At 43.1% G+C, this 14113-nt stretch overlaps 1 protein-coding gene across 2 annotated transcripts in view; it reads right to left on the reverse strand.

Moving 5' to 3' along the window:
* STYK1 (serine/threonine/tyrosine kinase 1) overlaps nucleotides 1-14113 on the reverse strand; it is a 52721-nt gene that overhangs the window by 14905 nt on the left and 23703 nt on the right. For both annotated transcript variants that reach the window (XM_059935300.1, XM_059935297.1), the window contains exons 2-4: nucleotides 4093-4239; nucleotides 3547-3681; nucleotides 536-802 (exon numbers count right to left, since the gene is read on the reverse strand). In XM_059935300.1, coding sequence (XP_059791283.1) covers nucleotides 536-802; nucleotides 3547-3681; nucleotides 4093-4156 — 466 coding nt within the window. In that variant the 5' untranslated portion in view covers nucleotides 4157-4239. The remainder of the gene's footprint in view (nucleotides 1-535; nucleotides 803-3546; nucleotides 3682-4092; nucleotides 4240-14113) is intronic.

The raw sequence follows: 14113 nt of genomic DNA on the forward strand, positions 1-14113 counted from the left end.
TCAAAGGTAACATAGAACCATAGGTCTTTAGAACTGGATGGGCTTTCCTCTGCCTAATAGACAAGTGTTCTGTTCACATTAAAATATTATCACACATTAAAATATTATCACTTCTAGACCTTTTGATTAATATTCTTGCTAATCCTATCCTTGTTCTGTTTTATGTATCCATCATTACTGGTCCATATCATGAGTATCAGCAAAAAGAAGAAAAATGCAGTAACTGGAAAAGATATCAAAACAGTGAAGAAAAATGAAGAAACAACCTCAAAATCCTCATTCAAGTAATATCTAATATGGAAAAATCGGTTTTAATAGCCTTGATAGGCAAGGTTGAGCTAGGGAAAGACCCAAAGAAGAACCTTTCTGTTGCGAGTTTTTACCTTCTATTCCCTTCTTATTCTGTGCCCAATTGTGACCACAACTATCTGTTGATTAACATCTTAATGTCTGCAAAGCCTGTTAGCATTCACTGTTGAGGGCTCACAGTAAACAAGTTAAAAGAGGAAAGGAAGTCCAACACTTCTCCTTTTACCTTTTAAAGCCTTGAGGACAACACTCTTGGGCTTATCAGGGTCCCCAGTATATATCTTGGTTCGGTAGATGGTCCCAAAACTACCATTGTGGATTTGCTCCAGAACTTCAGAGAGGTGCTCCCGGGGCACCTGCAGCTTAGCCAGGGCATGTGTGGAAGTTCGTAGAAGGCTTTCCACTGATGTCTCCTTAAGTGGTACAAACACACTTCCTTCAGGTCTTGCTGCTTCCCAGCTTAGGTCCCTAGATGGAGGCACGTGGGCAACACCTAAAACAAAGAGGTGGCACCAACAAGCTTTTTCCTAGCCTAGGGACTCCAAGAAAGCAGACCCTGGGACAAACCAGCAAGGAGTCCCTTCAGCAATTTTCTCTCTGGCCAATGTGACGATACCTTCTGATGCTTCTCTATGAACCAGCATCAATACAAACCTTGTAGAATTTATGTAATAATCCCATTACTTCTAAGACAACTGAAGATGGACCTCTGAAAATGGGTAATGGCATTTCATTTCAGTCTTCCTCAGAATTACAGTTCAGTATGAGTATAGTATGAAGATAATTAAGGAAGTTACTGAATAGGTATTCAAACCACAGACATCTAAAGGTGGTGGTAACTGCCAGTGGAGACTATCATTAAAGTCAACCAAACGGCTTCCCAAGGTGGAGGGTAGGTATGGATAACTACTCAACTCTAAGCTAAACTTATTCCTCCCTCAAGTTGTCCCCAAAGTCAAATTATTCCGTATTTCCAAGAGTCTCAATCAAAATATTCTTTTGGTACTTTCCCCCTTTCTAAACCAGCTTTTCTCCATTAGAGAAGAGAGATTCATTCTTTTTATTAAATCTTTATTCATTCATTAATTCATCCATTTATTCACCAAATATCACCTCCTCCATGCCAGGCACTGCTCTAGGTGATAGGAATAGGCAAAGTCCAGATTCTTATGAAGATTACCATCTAGTGGTAGGAGAGAGGAAGCAGATAATAATATACTAGGTAAGGAGTGTTATGGAGGAAAAGAGGGGAATAAGAAGCATCAGTTATGCAATTTTATGTTTGAAGGTCAGGAAAGGTCTTTCTGAGAAGATGACTTTTGAGAAATACCTGGAAGCAATTTGAGAGCAAACCATACTGGTATCAGGAAGAAGTGCAGAGGTTGAGGAAGGAGCATTCTTGACATATTTGAGGAAGAGTAATGAAATCAGTGCCCCTGGAACCAAGGGGATAACTGGAGGGTTACAGGAGATGAGGCCAGAGAGGGCCCAGATCATGTAAGGCCATTAAAAGAAATTTGTCTTGGACTTCCCTGGCAGCGCAGTGGTTAAGAATCCGCCTGCCCATGCAGGGGACACAGGTTCGATCCCTGGTCCAAGAAGATCCCACATGCCGCGGAGCAACTAACCCTGTGAGCCACAACTGCTGAGCCTGCGCTCTAGAGCCTGCGTGCCACGACTACTGAAGCCCGCGTGCCTAGAGCCCGTGCTCCGCAACAAGAGAAGCCACCGCAATGAGAAGCCCGCACACCGCAACAAAGAGTAGCCCCCGCTCACTGCAACAAGAGAAAGCCCACGCGCAGCAACGAAGACCCAACACAGCCAAAAAAATTAATTAATTAATGTTTTTAAAAAAGAATTTTGTCTTTTTTCATTCTAAGTTGAGAAGCAACTGGGAGTTTCATGCAGAGAATTGATAGGACTGACTTATGCCTTAAAAGAATCATTCTGCTGCTCTGAGGAGAATAGAGCATAAAAGGATACAGGCAGAAGCAGGGAAACCATTTAAGAGTGTATTACAGTTATCTATGAGAGGTGAGGGTGGCTTGAGTCTATTTTGAAGACATAGTTAACAGGATTTGCTAATGGATTAGAGACAGAGTGTGACAGAAAGAGGGGTCAAGGACATCTTCAAGATTTTAGACTGAACATATAGGGAGATGGGCTTGCCATTTACTAAGATAGGGAAGGCTGTTGGGAGAGGACATTGTGAGGGAATTTCAGGACCTTTGTTTTACACACATTACGTATTAGATGTGTACTAGGTCCAAACTGCAAAGTAGGTGGTTTAGTATAAAAATCTGAGTTCAAGGGGACTATAGTCAGAATAGAGAAAGTAATTGAATCCATAAGACTGAAAATGAGATCATTTACGAAGTGACTGTAGATTTAAAAGGAAAGAAAAAAGTGTTTCAAGAAGGAGGAAGTGCAAAATAGTGTCAAATGCTTTTGACCGGTCAAGTAGGATGAAGACCCAACAGAGCTGACACTGGTGATCTTGGAAAGAGTTCTTTTGGTGGATTGGAGGGGGTGGGGGAAGCCTTGTTTTAGTATGTTCAAAAGAGAATGTGACAAGTAGAAGTAGTGAGAGTGAGTTTAAACAAGTTCTTTGAGAAGTTTTTTGTAAGAGTGAATTATAAGAGAATTGGGATACAATTTAGAGAAGGATTAGGGATCAGCCACTGTAGAGTTTCATTTACTGTCAGGATATTGTTTTCCTTCTTTTTTCTCTGAGTTTCCTGTATGAGCTGATTCTCTTCCATTATATGCTCAGTGGTACTCCAGAATAGCACATTATCACCTCCTACCTAATGCTTCAAAGACTATTATGAAGGTTACCCCTTTACATCGTAAATTCCAGAAGCACAGGGTAGGGCTGTAATGCATTGTAGAGTAAAATGTCATCGTTCAAAGCTGGTTACAAAGCCTTGGGCTTTACCCAAGCCTTGCTCCCCAGTCCTTAGACACTCACATGGCCGAAGATTTGATAGTGCAATAGGACGAAGAAGACAGAAACAGGTTACAGGAGGCCTCTCTTGCCTACTCTTCTTTCAGCTAACAAGCATATATTACATTTCCTTGAGAAGAGCTCACCCCCCTCTCAACTACACAGGAGAGGGCCCATACCCACCATCTCATTGCAGGGTCCTCGAGACTTGGGCTCACTGAGTCTTGTGCCTTATTTTCTACAATCTCCATCTTCCCCGAGCCACTGCCCAGCCCCGGTTTGAACTTTACCTTGTAGTCCAGGAGACTGCTGGTGCTCTCTTTGTTCTCGGATGAAAAGCCACAGGATGACCCCAAGGAGAATGAGGAAGATCCCAACCAGAAGGGTTGGGATGATGATGATTTCATACTGCTGCTCCCGGACAACTAGGTAGGAAATCAAGCAAGTAGAGAAGAGACTGAAGAAGCAGCCTCACCTGGCTTCCCCTACCCATCAGTCTTCAGCTCACCACACACGATCATCTCTTCCTCCTGGTCCCTCTACCACAACTGGCATCAACTCCCTACTCTGAAATCCCAATGTCCCTGTCTCTTAGCCCATGAAGTATGCTCTGTGCCTCGTCTCTCATTTTTCCTACTGAGATGGAGGATGCAGCACATCTGGATCTATGACTGCCCCTCTCCCCCCTCCGCCCAAAGCCACTAGTGCCAATTCAGTTATCACCATTGTCTTCATTTCTATTAGAAATCAAATGATCTTCCTTCCAGAATCTATTCAGATCTCAATCTCCATCATCCTAAACTCAGAGGGCAGATCTCTATATCATCTGTACTTACTACACAACTTGTCACTGAGACTGCATTCCAACAGCATCCGCGTCATGCGCCTCTCATCCCCCATTGCCACACAGCAGTCCACTTCAGCGCTTGACCACCAGAGGATGCACAGAACAAGAGAGAATAATCCCCAAGGGTTGAGTTGTTCTGAAAAAAATAAGATAAAATGGGCTTCCCTGGTGGCGCAGTGGTTGAGAGTCTGCCTGCCAATGCATGGGACACGGGTTCGAGTCCTGGTCTGGGAAGATCCCACATGCCGCGAAGCAACTGGGCCCGTGAGCCACAATTACTGAGCCTGCGCATCTGGAGCCTGTGCTCCGCAACAAGAGAGGCCGCGATAGTGAGAGGCCCGCGCACCGCGATGAAGAGTGGCCCCCGCTCGCCACAACTAGAGAAAGCCCTGGCACAGAAACGAAGACCCAACACAGCCATAAATAAATAAATAAATAAATAAATAAATAAATAAATAAATAAATAAATAAATAAATAAATAAAAATAAAAAGAAAATTCTTATTAAAAAAAAAATAAGATAAAATGGAGCACACAGAGAATTTTAAGACACCTCTCCAAATAACTAGTTATTAAGTACACAGGTACCTGGAACGCTCCAAGCCACCAATTCATCTCTATCCAACTATCTGACATTCAAACTGGAAGAACTTTTTTTTCCTGCCATTTTTCTGTACGGCTAATCCAGCCCTGATCTGGTCTTATCCTTTCATGCCATTGTTTGTTTCTCAAATTATTTTAAAGGCTCCCCTCCTACCCTAGACTCCTGCTCCACTGGTCAAGTTCACGAATGGTGCACAATTGTGGTCCATGAGCTATGTAAGAAAGATCGATCTCTCTTACAGTCCTTAAGAAGGTCTAATTTTCTTTTTCTGTGTATCCCCTAATTTTTAAACAAAACACTTCATTTCATTTTTATACAAAACTAATTCAGACAATGAATCAATAGTTGGCAGATTTCAAGAGAGATGAGTTATGCATTTGCTTTCCTTCTCTGAAACATCCCTCTACCACATTCTCACTACCAGTGAGCAGATAGCAGTTATCAATAAAACTATTTAATTCTGCAACTCTTGGAGCTTTCCCTGCCCATCATATACAGATAGACACAGACACTCATTCTTACCAATATTTGGATGAAAGCAAGTGTCAGCACTAAGCTGTCTTCTCTTCCTCTCTTTTTTTTAACAAAAATGAAATATGTTCATATGATCCAAAAATAAAAATATAAAATAGTATACCATGAAAATCTTTTCCCCACCCCATCCTTCTCCATCTGTCCAGTTCCCAATTCTCCTCCAAGTAGACTATAGTTGCTAGTTTCTTGCTTACCTGGCCAGAGATTCTTTACAGGATTATATTCTATATCATCAGCATATATTTCTCTATACTTCTATATAATCAGCATATATTTCTATAGAATTCTATATAATCAGCTTATATTTCTATAGAATTCTATATAATCAGCATATATTTCCAAAAAGCCAATTCTTTCTTTCTGAAGAGAACTGGTGGTCATCACACTTCCATGTATATAAAAACTTTATTTTGCCCTTGGTTAACTTGATTCCATGGCCAGCAAAGCCAACTTCTTTAATTCTGATTGATCTGAAACAAATATGGTGATTTTTCACTGCCTAGGTTACTCTGAATATGTGATCTAGTTCTGTAGTGATTTAATAACAAGGTAAATTTTAGAAAATCATAATTGTAGCTTATATGATATTATACTATATTGTACACATGTGACATTAGCCATATTATGGTCCTGTCTGTTACATTACATGTTGTGTTTTATTATTGATACTAATAACCACTAATACCTTATTGAGGCAGAGTGTCTCAGTGCCGGAAACACATATGTAAAGAAACCTCCCAGCCAGCTGAGTCTTCTTTTCACTATTCCTGGAGTTCCATGAGTTTGTCTGAGGGGATGAGAGTTAAACAATCCCCTTACAACTCAGAAGAGAGACAGGTGTGTGGCTGGTTGACAGAAACCTAAGTAAACAGAGGAGTAGCCAGGAGAAGGAACATCGCAGAGAGAAAGGGAAATTCTTATCTGTGGGCTTGCTCATAGGGAGGGAAGTATGAAGGCAATGAATGGTAAGATAGCAAAGTCCATCTCATCGAGTTTGTAAGCCAAAAAGGCAAGGTGAAAGTTCCCACAACTCCACAAGACTGCATGAAAGGGAAAACACTTGTAAAAGGGCAAGAAACAGAGAGCCTTGAGAGGGTGGAGTGAAGAAGGTCCTAAAAATAAAACATTAGCTCAGCCAGGAGAATTCAAACATAATTTGCAAATGTCATTCTGATTCTTATTTTCCTTTCCTCTTACTTCCTTTTCGGTGCATTATCAGATGTAATTATTTTCGTTCAGGGAGCAGCCAGTTAAAAGAGTTTGGCTCTCCAGGGAGTCGGTTCTGTGAGCATAATCTCTCTCGCCACAGTACAAGAGGAGAAAAGCGTCAGCCAGCAGCCAGCGCCAACTCGTGAGCTCTGCCCAGAAACCAAGCCACACACGTGCTGACACATACCTGAGCACGAAATGTAAAGCCCTGTGCACATGTCCCCACGTAGAGCTGCTCAGGTGGCCTCCCACAATGACAGCACATGGCCAAACATACCTGTGGCCAAGGACCCAAGTCCATGCCTATACCCTTTTACCTGGGTAACACACTTACTACGGAGCACCCACCTTGGGATACAACATGACCTTCTATTGCGTTTCCTGAGCAAGGTTCTCACCATCAATTTTAATTGTGCTTAGACAGTTTAAAGAGACTGGGCTTAACAACACGTAGCAGCCCGACGAAACTGGATGCTGAAGCAAGGAAATAAACCTAGAATGTGGCGAGGCCCACTCAATAAATTGCTTTCCAGATGTTTGTATGATAAGCCCTTTCCGATGATTACACTTTGGCTAGAGGCATCTATAATATACCAAATGAATGTAGAATTTTTAAGGAATACGCGCCAGGTATACCCCTATATCCATGAACGCCTACACGGGAAACTTACCACACAGAGCCCTCCAAAGCACTTAGGTCACAAAATTCTTATAATCACTTGTAAGAACAATATTTCTCTCCACATCATTTTTCTCTCTGCAATTAGTTGAATATTAGCATTCAATGACCACATGACTTGGCCTGCCCACTCTGTGTCAAGCTAAGAAAAGCCATGGCTAGATGAAAAAACCTTCTGGGCTGACCGTTCTTATGGGTTTGATTCTAACCCATCTGATTATTAGAAGAATGTACCTGACCAGCATTTCTGTACAATATGACCATACTCTGTCCCCTTCAACTATATCTCACTGGGTTAAAAGAAAAAAATATGTTTGCTACTGCTTCGTCTCTTAATTGGACTGTAAAATCCTTAAGTATGCAAAACACAACCCTAGATGCCTTATCCTTTCATGCCATTGTTTCTCAGATTATTTTTAAAGGCTCCCCTCCCACCCAAGACTCCTGCTCCAGGGCCAAAGTAAATGTTCACAGCACCTGTCTGAACAATTGTGGTCCGTGTGTTATGTGGGAAAAGTCCACCTCCCCTATGGTCCTTAAGCAGGTCTAATTTTCTTTGTGTCTCACTTATTTTCTAAACAAAACATTTAATTTCATTTTTATACAAAGCTAATTCAGACAGCGAATAAAGAGTTGGCAGATTTCAAGTTCTCTCTTTAGTGCCATGTATTGCTACACGCAGGGCACTGGAATCAAGGGTCCAGTGAGGTTGTGCAATTGTTAATTCTGATAACTATATTTGACAGTGGAAAATATGTACATAGCTTGCCTAAAGTTTACACATATGTATGGTGCCAAATCTCTCAGGCAGGGTTCTGATTAAAACAATATTATTGCCTCATTTGTGGTTATCCTTCCTTATTTTTTCTCTTTTCATTTGCTCCTGACTTTCTGTTAGCATATTAAAAGATTTAGTTCCCCCGCCCCCCGAATCGAGAATCTAGAGGGACACAGAGCACTGTGAAGGAGATACAAATAGGAAGAGAATGAGAGTAAAATGGGAAGAGAAATTCACCCCAGATTTTTGCAAGACTGCAGTCTAGAAACCATAGAAGTGAATGATCACAAGTGGAATTGAACTAAGTATTCATATTAGCTCTCCAAAATCTTACACATATTTACAATGTAAGTGCAATGCACACTGCATCTTTTTTTTTTTTTTTAATTTTTTTTTTTTTTTTAATGCTATTCTTGTCTGCTTACATTCTTTTTATGTATGTATGTATGTATGTATGTATGGCTGTGTTGGGTCTTCGTTTCTGTGCGAGGGCCTTCTCTAGTTGTGGCAAGTGGGGGCCACTCTTCATCGCGGTGCGCGGGCCTCTCACCATCACGGCCTCTCGTTGCCGAGCACAGGCTCCAGACGCGCAGGCTCAGCAATTGTGGCTCACGGGCCGAGTTGCTCCACGGCATGTGGGATCTTCCCAGACCAGGGCTCGAACCCGCGTCCCCTGCATTGGCAGGCAGATTCTCAACCACTGCGCCACCAGGGAAGCCCCACACTGCATCTTTGCATCTGTTTTATTACACACAAAGAAAGATAGTTCTGTTTGCAATAATAACACAACTCTGATGAGTGACATTTCTGTTCAGTTAGCATAATAATGTCCCAGACATAAACAGCGATTTACTCGTGAGTGTCCAGAAGAAACTCTTCTTACCAAAATTCATCTACAAATAAAACTTTAAAAATTAGATGCAGGGACTTCCCTGGTGGTCCAGTGGTTAAGACTCCAAGCTTCCACTGCAGGGGACAGGGGTTCCATCCCTGGTCGGGGAACTAAGATCCCGCATGCCACAGGGTGAGGCCAAAAAAAAAAAAAAAAAAAAAAATTTAGATGCATTCTCCTGTACTCTGTCTGCCTATGTGTTGTGAGAAATTCCTCGAAAGACTGTATGACACATGGTCCCGCTCCCATAAGGTGTGATTAAATCCGCCGCTATGCCTGCCTCACCCTCAATCTTACCACCTGCATCTCTGCACAAGTGGATCTGCCAGCCATGTTCTCTTCATACAGACAAGTGCTCCGCTGCCTAGCTGGGCACGACACTGGGTCGAGGGGGTTATTAATAGCTGTGGGCTATGGGGCAGAGGACACAAAGACCCAAAGTGAGGAAGATAAAATATATGGAGATGGCACCCCGGGACGGAGACCGTCTGCCTTCTGGCTCTGTCACTCAGCCTTCCCTTCTCTTCCCCCATCATCCTTACCCCTGAGCTGTCTAGCCAAAAAATTCACTTAATGGAGTGACAATGTTAAGTTGGAAGCAAGATAGAAAAGAACTGCTCAGATCTAGAGGATTCCAGAATTACTTATCTCCAACATTCTGAAAACCGAGCTGTCCTTCCTGTTTTCAGATCCAATAAACATATATTGATGAACTACAGTGTGCATGTATCAGGCTAGGCTAGCCACTTTCACACACAGGAGGAAACTGAGGCTCAGAGAGATTAAGTTCTGAATTAGGATTTAAAAAAAAAAAAGGCAAGTAAATAAATGTCAGAGAAAGGTTTCATACCCCAGTCTTTTTGTTTTCTTTTGGCCATGCAGTTTGCGGGATCTTAATTTCCCGACCAGGGATTGAACCCGCACCCTCAGCAGTGAAAGCGCAGAGTCAACCACTGGAGCACCAGGTAATTTCCCACACCTCAGTCTTTTAACTACAAACCCAATGTTCTTTAAATTACTTCATTGGGACTTCCCTGGTGACGCAGTGGTTAAGAATCCGCCTGCCAATGCAGGGGACACGGATTCGAGCCCTGGTCCGGGAAGATCCCACATGCCGTGGAGCAACTAAGCTCATGCGCCACAACTACTGAGCCTGCACTCTAGAGCCTGCGAGCCACAACTACTGAGCCCACGAGCCACAACTACTGAAGCCTGCGCGCCTAGAGCCCATGCAACAAGAGAAACCACTGCAATGAGAAGCCCGTGCACCGCAATGAAGTGTAGCCTCTGCTGGCTGCAACTAGAGAAAGCCCGCACGCAGCAATGAAAACCCAATGCAGCCAAATAAATAAGTAAATAAATAATAAACTACTTCGTTACATGTATGTCCTTGCCATTCAAATGGTCAAGACACATAGTGTCAAGAAGGAATTATGTCAGAATCCAAAACAATCATGGAAACCACAATGCTGAAACTAAATTTCACCAAAAAATATACCATAAATTGGAAAGAACAGGTGAGTAGAATCTGTCTGTGTGTTCTCCAAGGTCACCTAGGGGCATGTCTGCATGTCTGTCTTCAAAATGCATTCTGAATATGAGTGTCGAATCAGAAGTGGTTTCCAGTACTCACCAGATGATGGAATCCAGGATCATTTTCTTTATCTGTTCATTTTCCTGGATCTGAGCCCAAGCCTATTTCTATCTTCCATTTTGGGGAAAAGGGCCTGGTTTCCAGGACTAGCAATATTCCACTGTGAGACCGAGGGTCAGGAAGGGGCCAGAACCCCCAGGGGACAGAGCCCTGGCCTAAGCCTTAGAGTTGCCCTGCCGGGTCTCAGAGCGCCTCAGGCTCTACCCTTCTCCTGCAGGTGCACTCGTGAGAGGACAAGTAGATGAAAGGCCTTGCTCTTTAAACCCAGAGAGTCAGACTTGCACAGATAACTCACCTTATGCCCAGTGATATCTCCTGGTGCAGATAAGGCGGACAGGAGAGGAGGTAGCCAGAGAGAATCCCTCATCCTCCCGTTCTTCTCAGATATGGAACGATTGCGACTGTGCTGCTCTCCACCCTCTTCCACCTTCCCAGAGACCTAAGGCTTGAAATGCACTTTGAACCATAAAAAAAGAGGCCCTGCCATGCTGCCTGCGAGTCCTGGCCATGTTGAAACAAAATCTTTTGACAACAAGACAGAGTGTTACCAGCTCTTCTTGCTTATTTTTCCTGTCAGGAATTTTTACCTCTTTGAGAATTCCTGAAATATACGTGATACACAGTAGAGATGAGGAAGCCTAAATTGTATCCTGGCTTCTCCTGAAAAGCTTGCTCCGTAGGGGAGGACATGGAATGCAAGATAGGCAGCCCCAGGATTCCCAGGCACGAGATGCAGTGCTCACATCACAAACAGCATCAGATTTTAAATATCATTATAGACATGAACACATTTTATGTTCTCTGAGGTGTTATACAAATTCGAGACATTTTATTTTTATTATAATGATCATTTTACTTATCACGTTCCTGATTCCATAACCCTCCATCCACCACGTGCAAATCTCCAAAGCCCGGAAATAATATATATATAATTATATTCTCTCTTGCTGGCTATTTTCTCTTCCTGGGATTACTAACCAACAGCAATTTCCCAAGCCCATAATAAAGATTATTGATAGGAAGGAAAGGCCAATGGCTTTTTAGCTCCTTTGCTGCCTCCCAACATCAACTCCCTGCAAAGTGCTGTCCACTCCTTTATTCATTCATTGAATATCAGTGATATGCTGGGCACTGTGGGTTATTACAAAAAAAAAAAAAGGAAAGGCCAAGAACATACAACCACCACCTGCTCTGAAAACAGAGTTGCCTCTGATCCATTTATTCTCTCCTACCTGATGGACACACCAAAGATGTCTGTATGTGCTGCTTGGGGCTTGTTTCAAATACTTTGTCAGTCACACTGCATTTCCAGGGATCAGTCCCCATCTTTATGATTCACCCCGCTTGGCTTTTCCTTCTAAGGGGGAGCTTCTGGTACTTTAAAAATCTTCTGACCATTTCCCCTATAAGCGAGGAGATCTATTTTGTTGTCCTGCCACGCCTCCAGCCTTTTCTAACACACAGCCCTCTGCAGAGAGGAGGGCGGAAAGAAGACAGTCTGATTAATTGCTGAACATGTCTACATTTAACTACTGTATCTTCTTATTAGAGAAAACCTGAAGATGTTTCTGTTCACTGGACAAACACCTTATACCACGTTGAAAGAAATTATGCAGTGAGAAAATGTGTATTTGTAGAGGTTGTGGAATATGTTTATAAGCTTGCCAATCAGGAAATGCTAATATGACAAACAGTTCACCGTTAAAAAAAAAAAAAAAAGAAAGAAGGAAGACAGTCTGCAAAAGATTGCGGGAAACACACACACACACACACACACACACAGAAGCACACTTTCTCGTTCTCTGATAAATGAGTCCCAGATGCAGGCAGGCAGAGAGACAAATAGACAGGAGACTCCACAATCAGGAAATCAGCTCAGCCTCCGTTCACCTCAGTGCTTTGTCATACAGGGTGTGTCCTTGTCAGGGCTCTATACACAGAAGGTAATTCCAGGTAAACAATAGCAAATGCCTGGCAAGATGAAAAAGGCACCTGTGGGAACACATCGCCACCTCATTCTGCACCTTCAGGAGCAAACAGTAGATTCCCCGCCTCAGGAGTGGGCCAGCGTGCTTCTGAGCTGAGCCGTCTGGAGTCCGGGGAAGTAGGATCAGCGCTGACCTGGTGCTCGGATTACAGAGCAGAGGTTTGAAGTTCTAAGTCTGGGTTAGTAGGTGATTCACTGAGCATATCACTTGACCTTGTCGTTCCTTCTCTTCCTAATTTCGGGACCAAGACACCTGCTTCTCTCCTGAGGGTAGTAAAGAACTACAGAGAGCTGCAGGAAATGAATGACACCAGAAAAGGGGCAGGCCGGCCAAGAAGTCCCCACAACCAGGAATTCCCCCTCGCCTCTCTCAAATTCTGAAGGCTCCCTTGGACCTGCATCTTCCTACCCACATCATGGCAGCCCCAGAACCTCACAAGTTTTCATTCCTATCCCTCCCCTGCCTGTAATTTCCTTTGGGGTAATAGTAAGAGAAGGAGCTCTGGAGTAGGGCTTCTATTTGAATCTCAGTTCTACTATTCACCATGACTGTGTATAAGTTATCCTAACTTTCTGAGCCTCTGTTTTTCCACCTGTAAAGTGGAGACGATAATATCTACCTTCCAAGGCTGTTGAAAATTATATGGGATAATTTATGTAAAATACCTGGTGTCGTGCCAGGTCCATTACAGGCAATCCATATACAGTATATTAGTCTCTCCCTTCTTCACCTGTTTTCCAGGTTGGGAGGTAGTCACACAGCTGTACCAATCAGGTAAGCATATACAAATAAAAAACCAAAACAAAAAAACCATTATCAAAATACTTATAATATTTATGGATCTAAGTATATGTAGTCCTGTGTTTGAAGAGCGAGTTAAAGTAATCACAAATTAACGTGGGTTTTAAAAATCTGCATACAGGGACTTCCCTGGTGGCGAAGTGGATAAGGCTCCACGCTCCCAATGCAGGAGCCCGGGTTCGATCCCTGCTCAGGGAACTAGATCCTACATGTATGCCTCAACTAAGAGTTCCCATGCCACAACTAAGTAACCTGTGAGCCACAACTAAGGAGCCCACCTGCCGCAACTAAGACCCACTGCAACCAAATAAATAAATAAATATTTTTTAAAAATTTGCATACACCAACAAGGTGTGATTTGAAAGCCTAAGTATTATACCTGCTAGGAGGTGTCTGAATTTAACAATCATGTTGGGCTTCCCTGGTGGCACAGTGGTTATGAATCCGCCTGCCAATGCAGGAGACACAGGTTTGAGCCCTGGTCCGGGAAGATCCCACATGCTGCGGAGCAACTAAGCCCGTGCGCCACAACTACTGAGCCTGCACTCTAGAGCCCAGAAGCCACAACTACTGAAGCCCACACGCCTAGAGCCCGTGAGCCACAACAAGAGAAGCCACCGCAGTGGGAAGCCTGCGCACCACAACCAGAGAAAGCCCACGCACCAGACGGAAGTGTAGCCCCCGCTCACCACAACCAGAGAAAGCCCATGTGCAGCAACAAAGACCCAACACAGCCAAAAATAAATAAATAAATAAATAAAATAAATTTTAAAAAAAGAAGACACAATCATGTTGAGGAAGGGAGATTTAAACATGGTGGATCAAAGAGCATCATGCTGTGAACAAAGGTACAAAAACAGACAGAATGCTCT

The sequence above is a fragment of the Balaenoptera ricei genome, chromosome 10 (assembly GCF_028023285.1).
Source record: "Balaenoptera ricei isolate mBalRic1 chromosome 10, mBalRic1.hap2, whole genome shotgun sequence".
In the NCBI taxonomy this organism is placed as follows: Eukaryota; Metazoa; Chordata; class Mammalia; order Artiodactyla; family Balaenopteridae; genus Balaenoptera; species Balaenoptera ricei.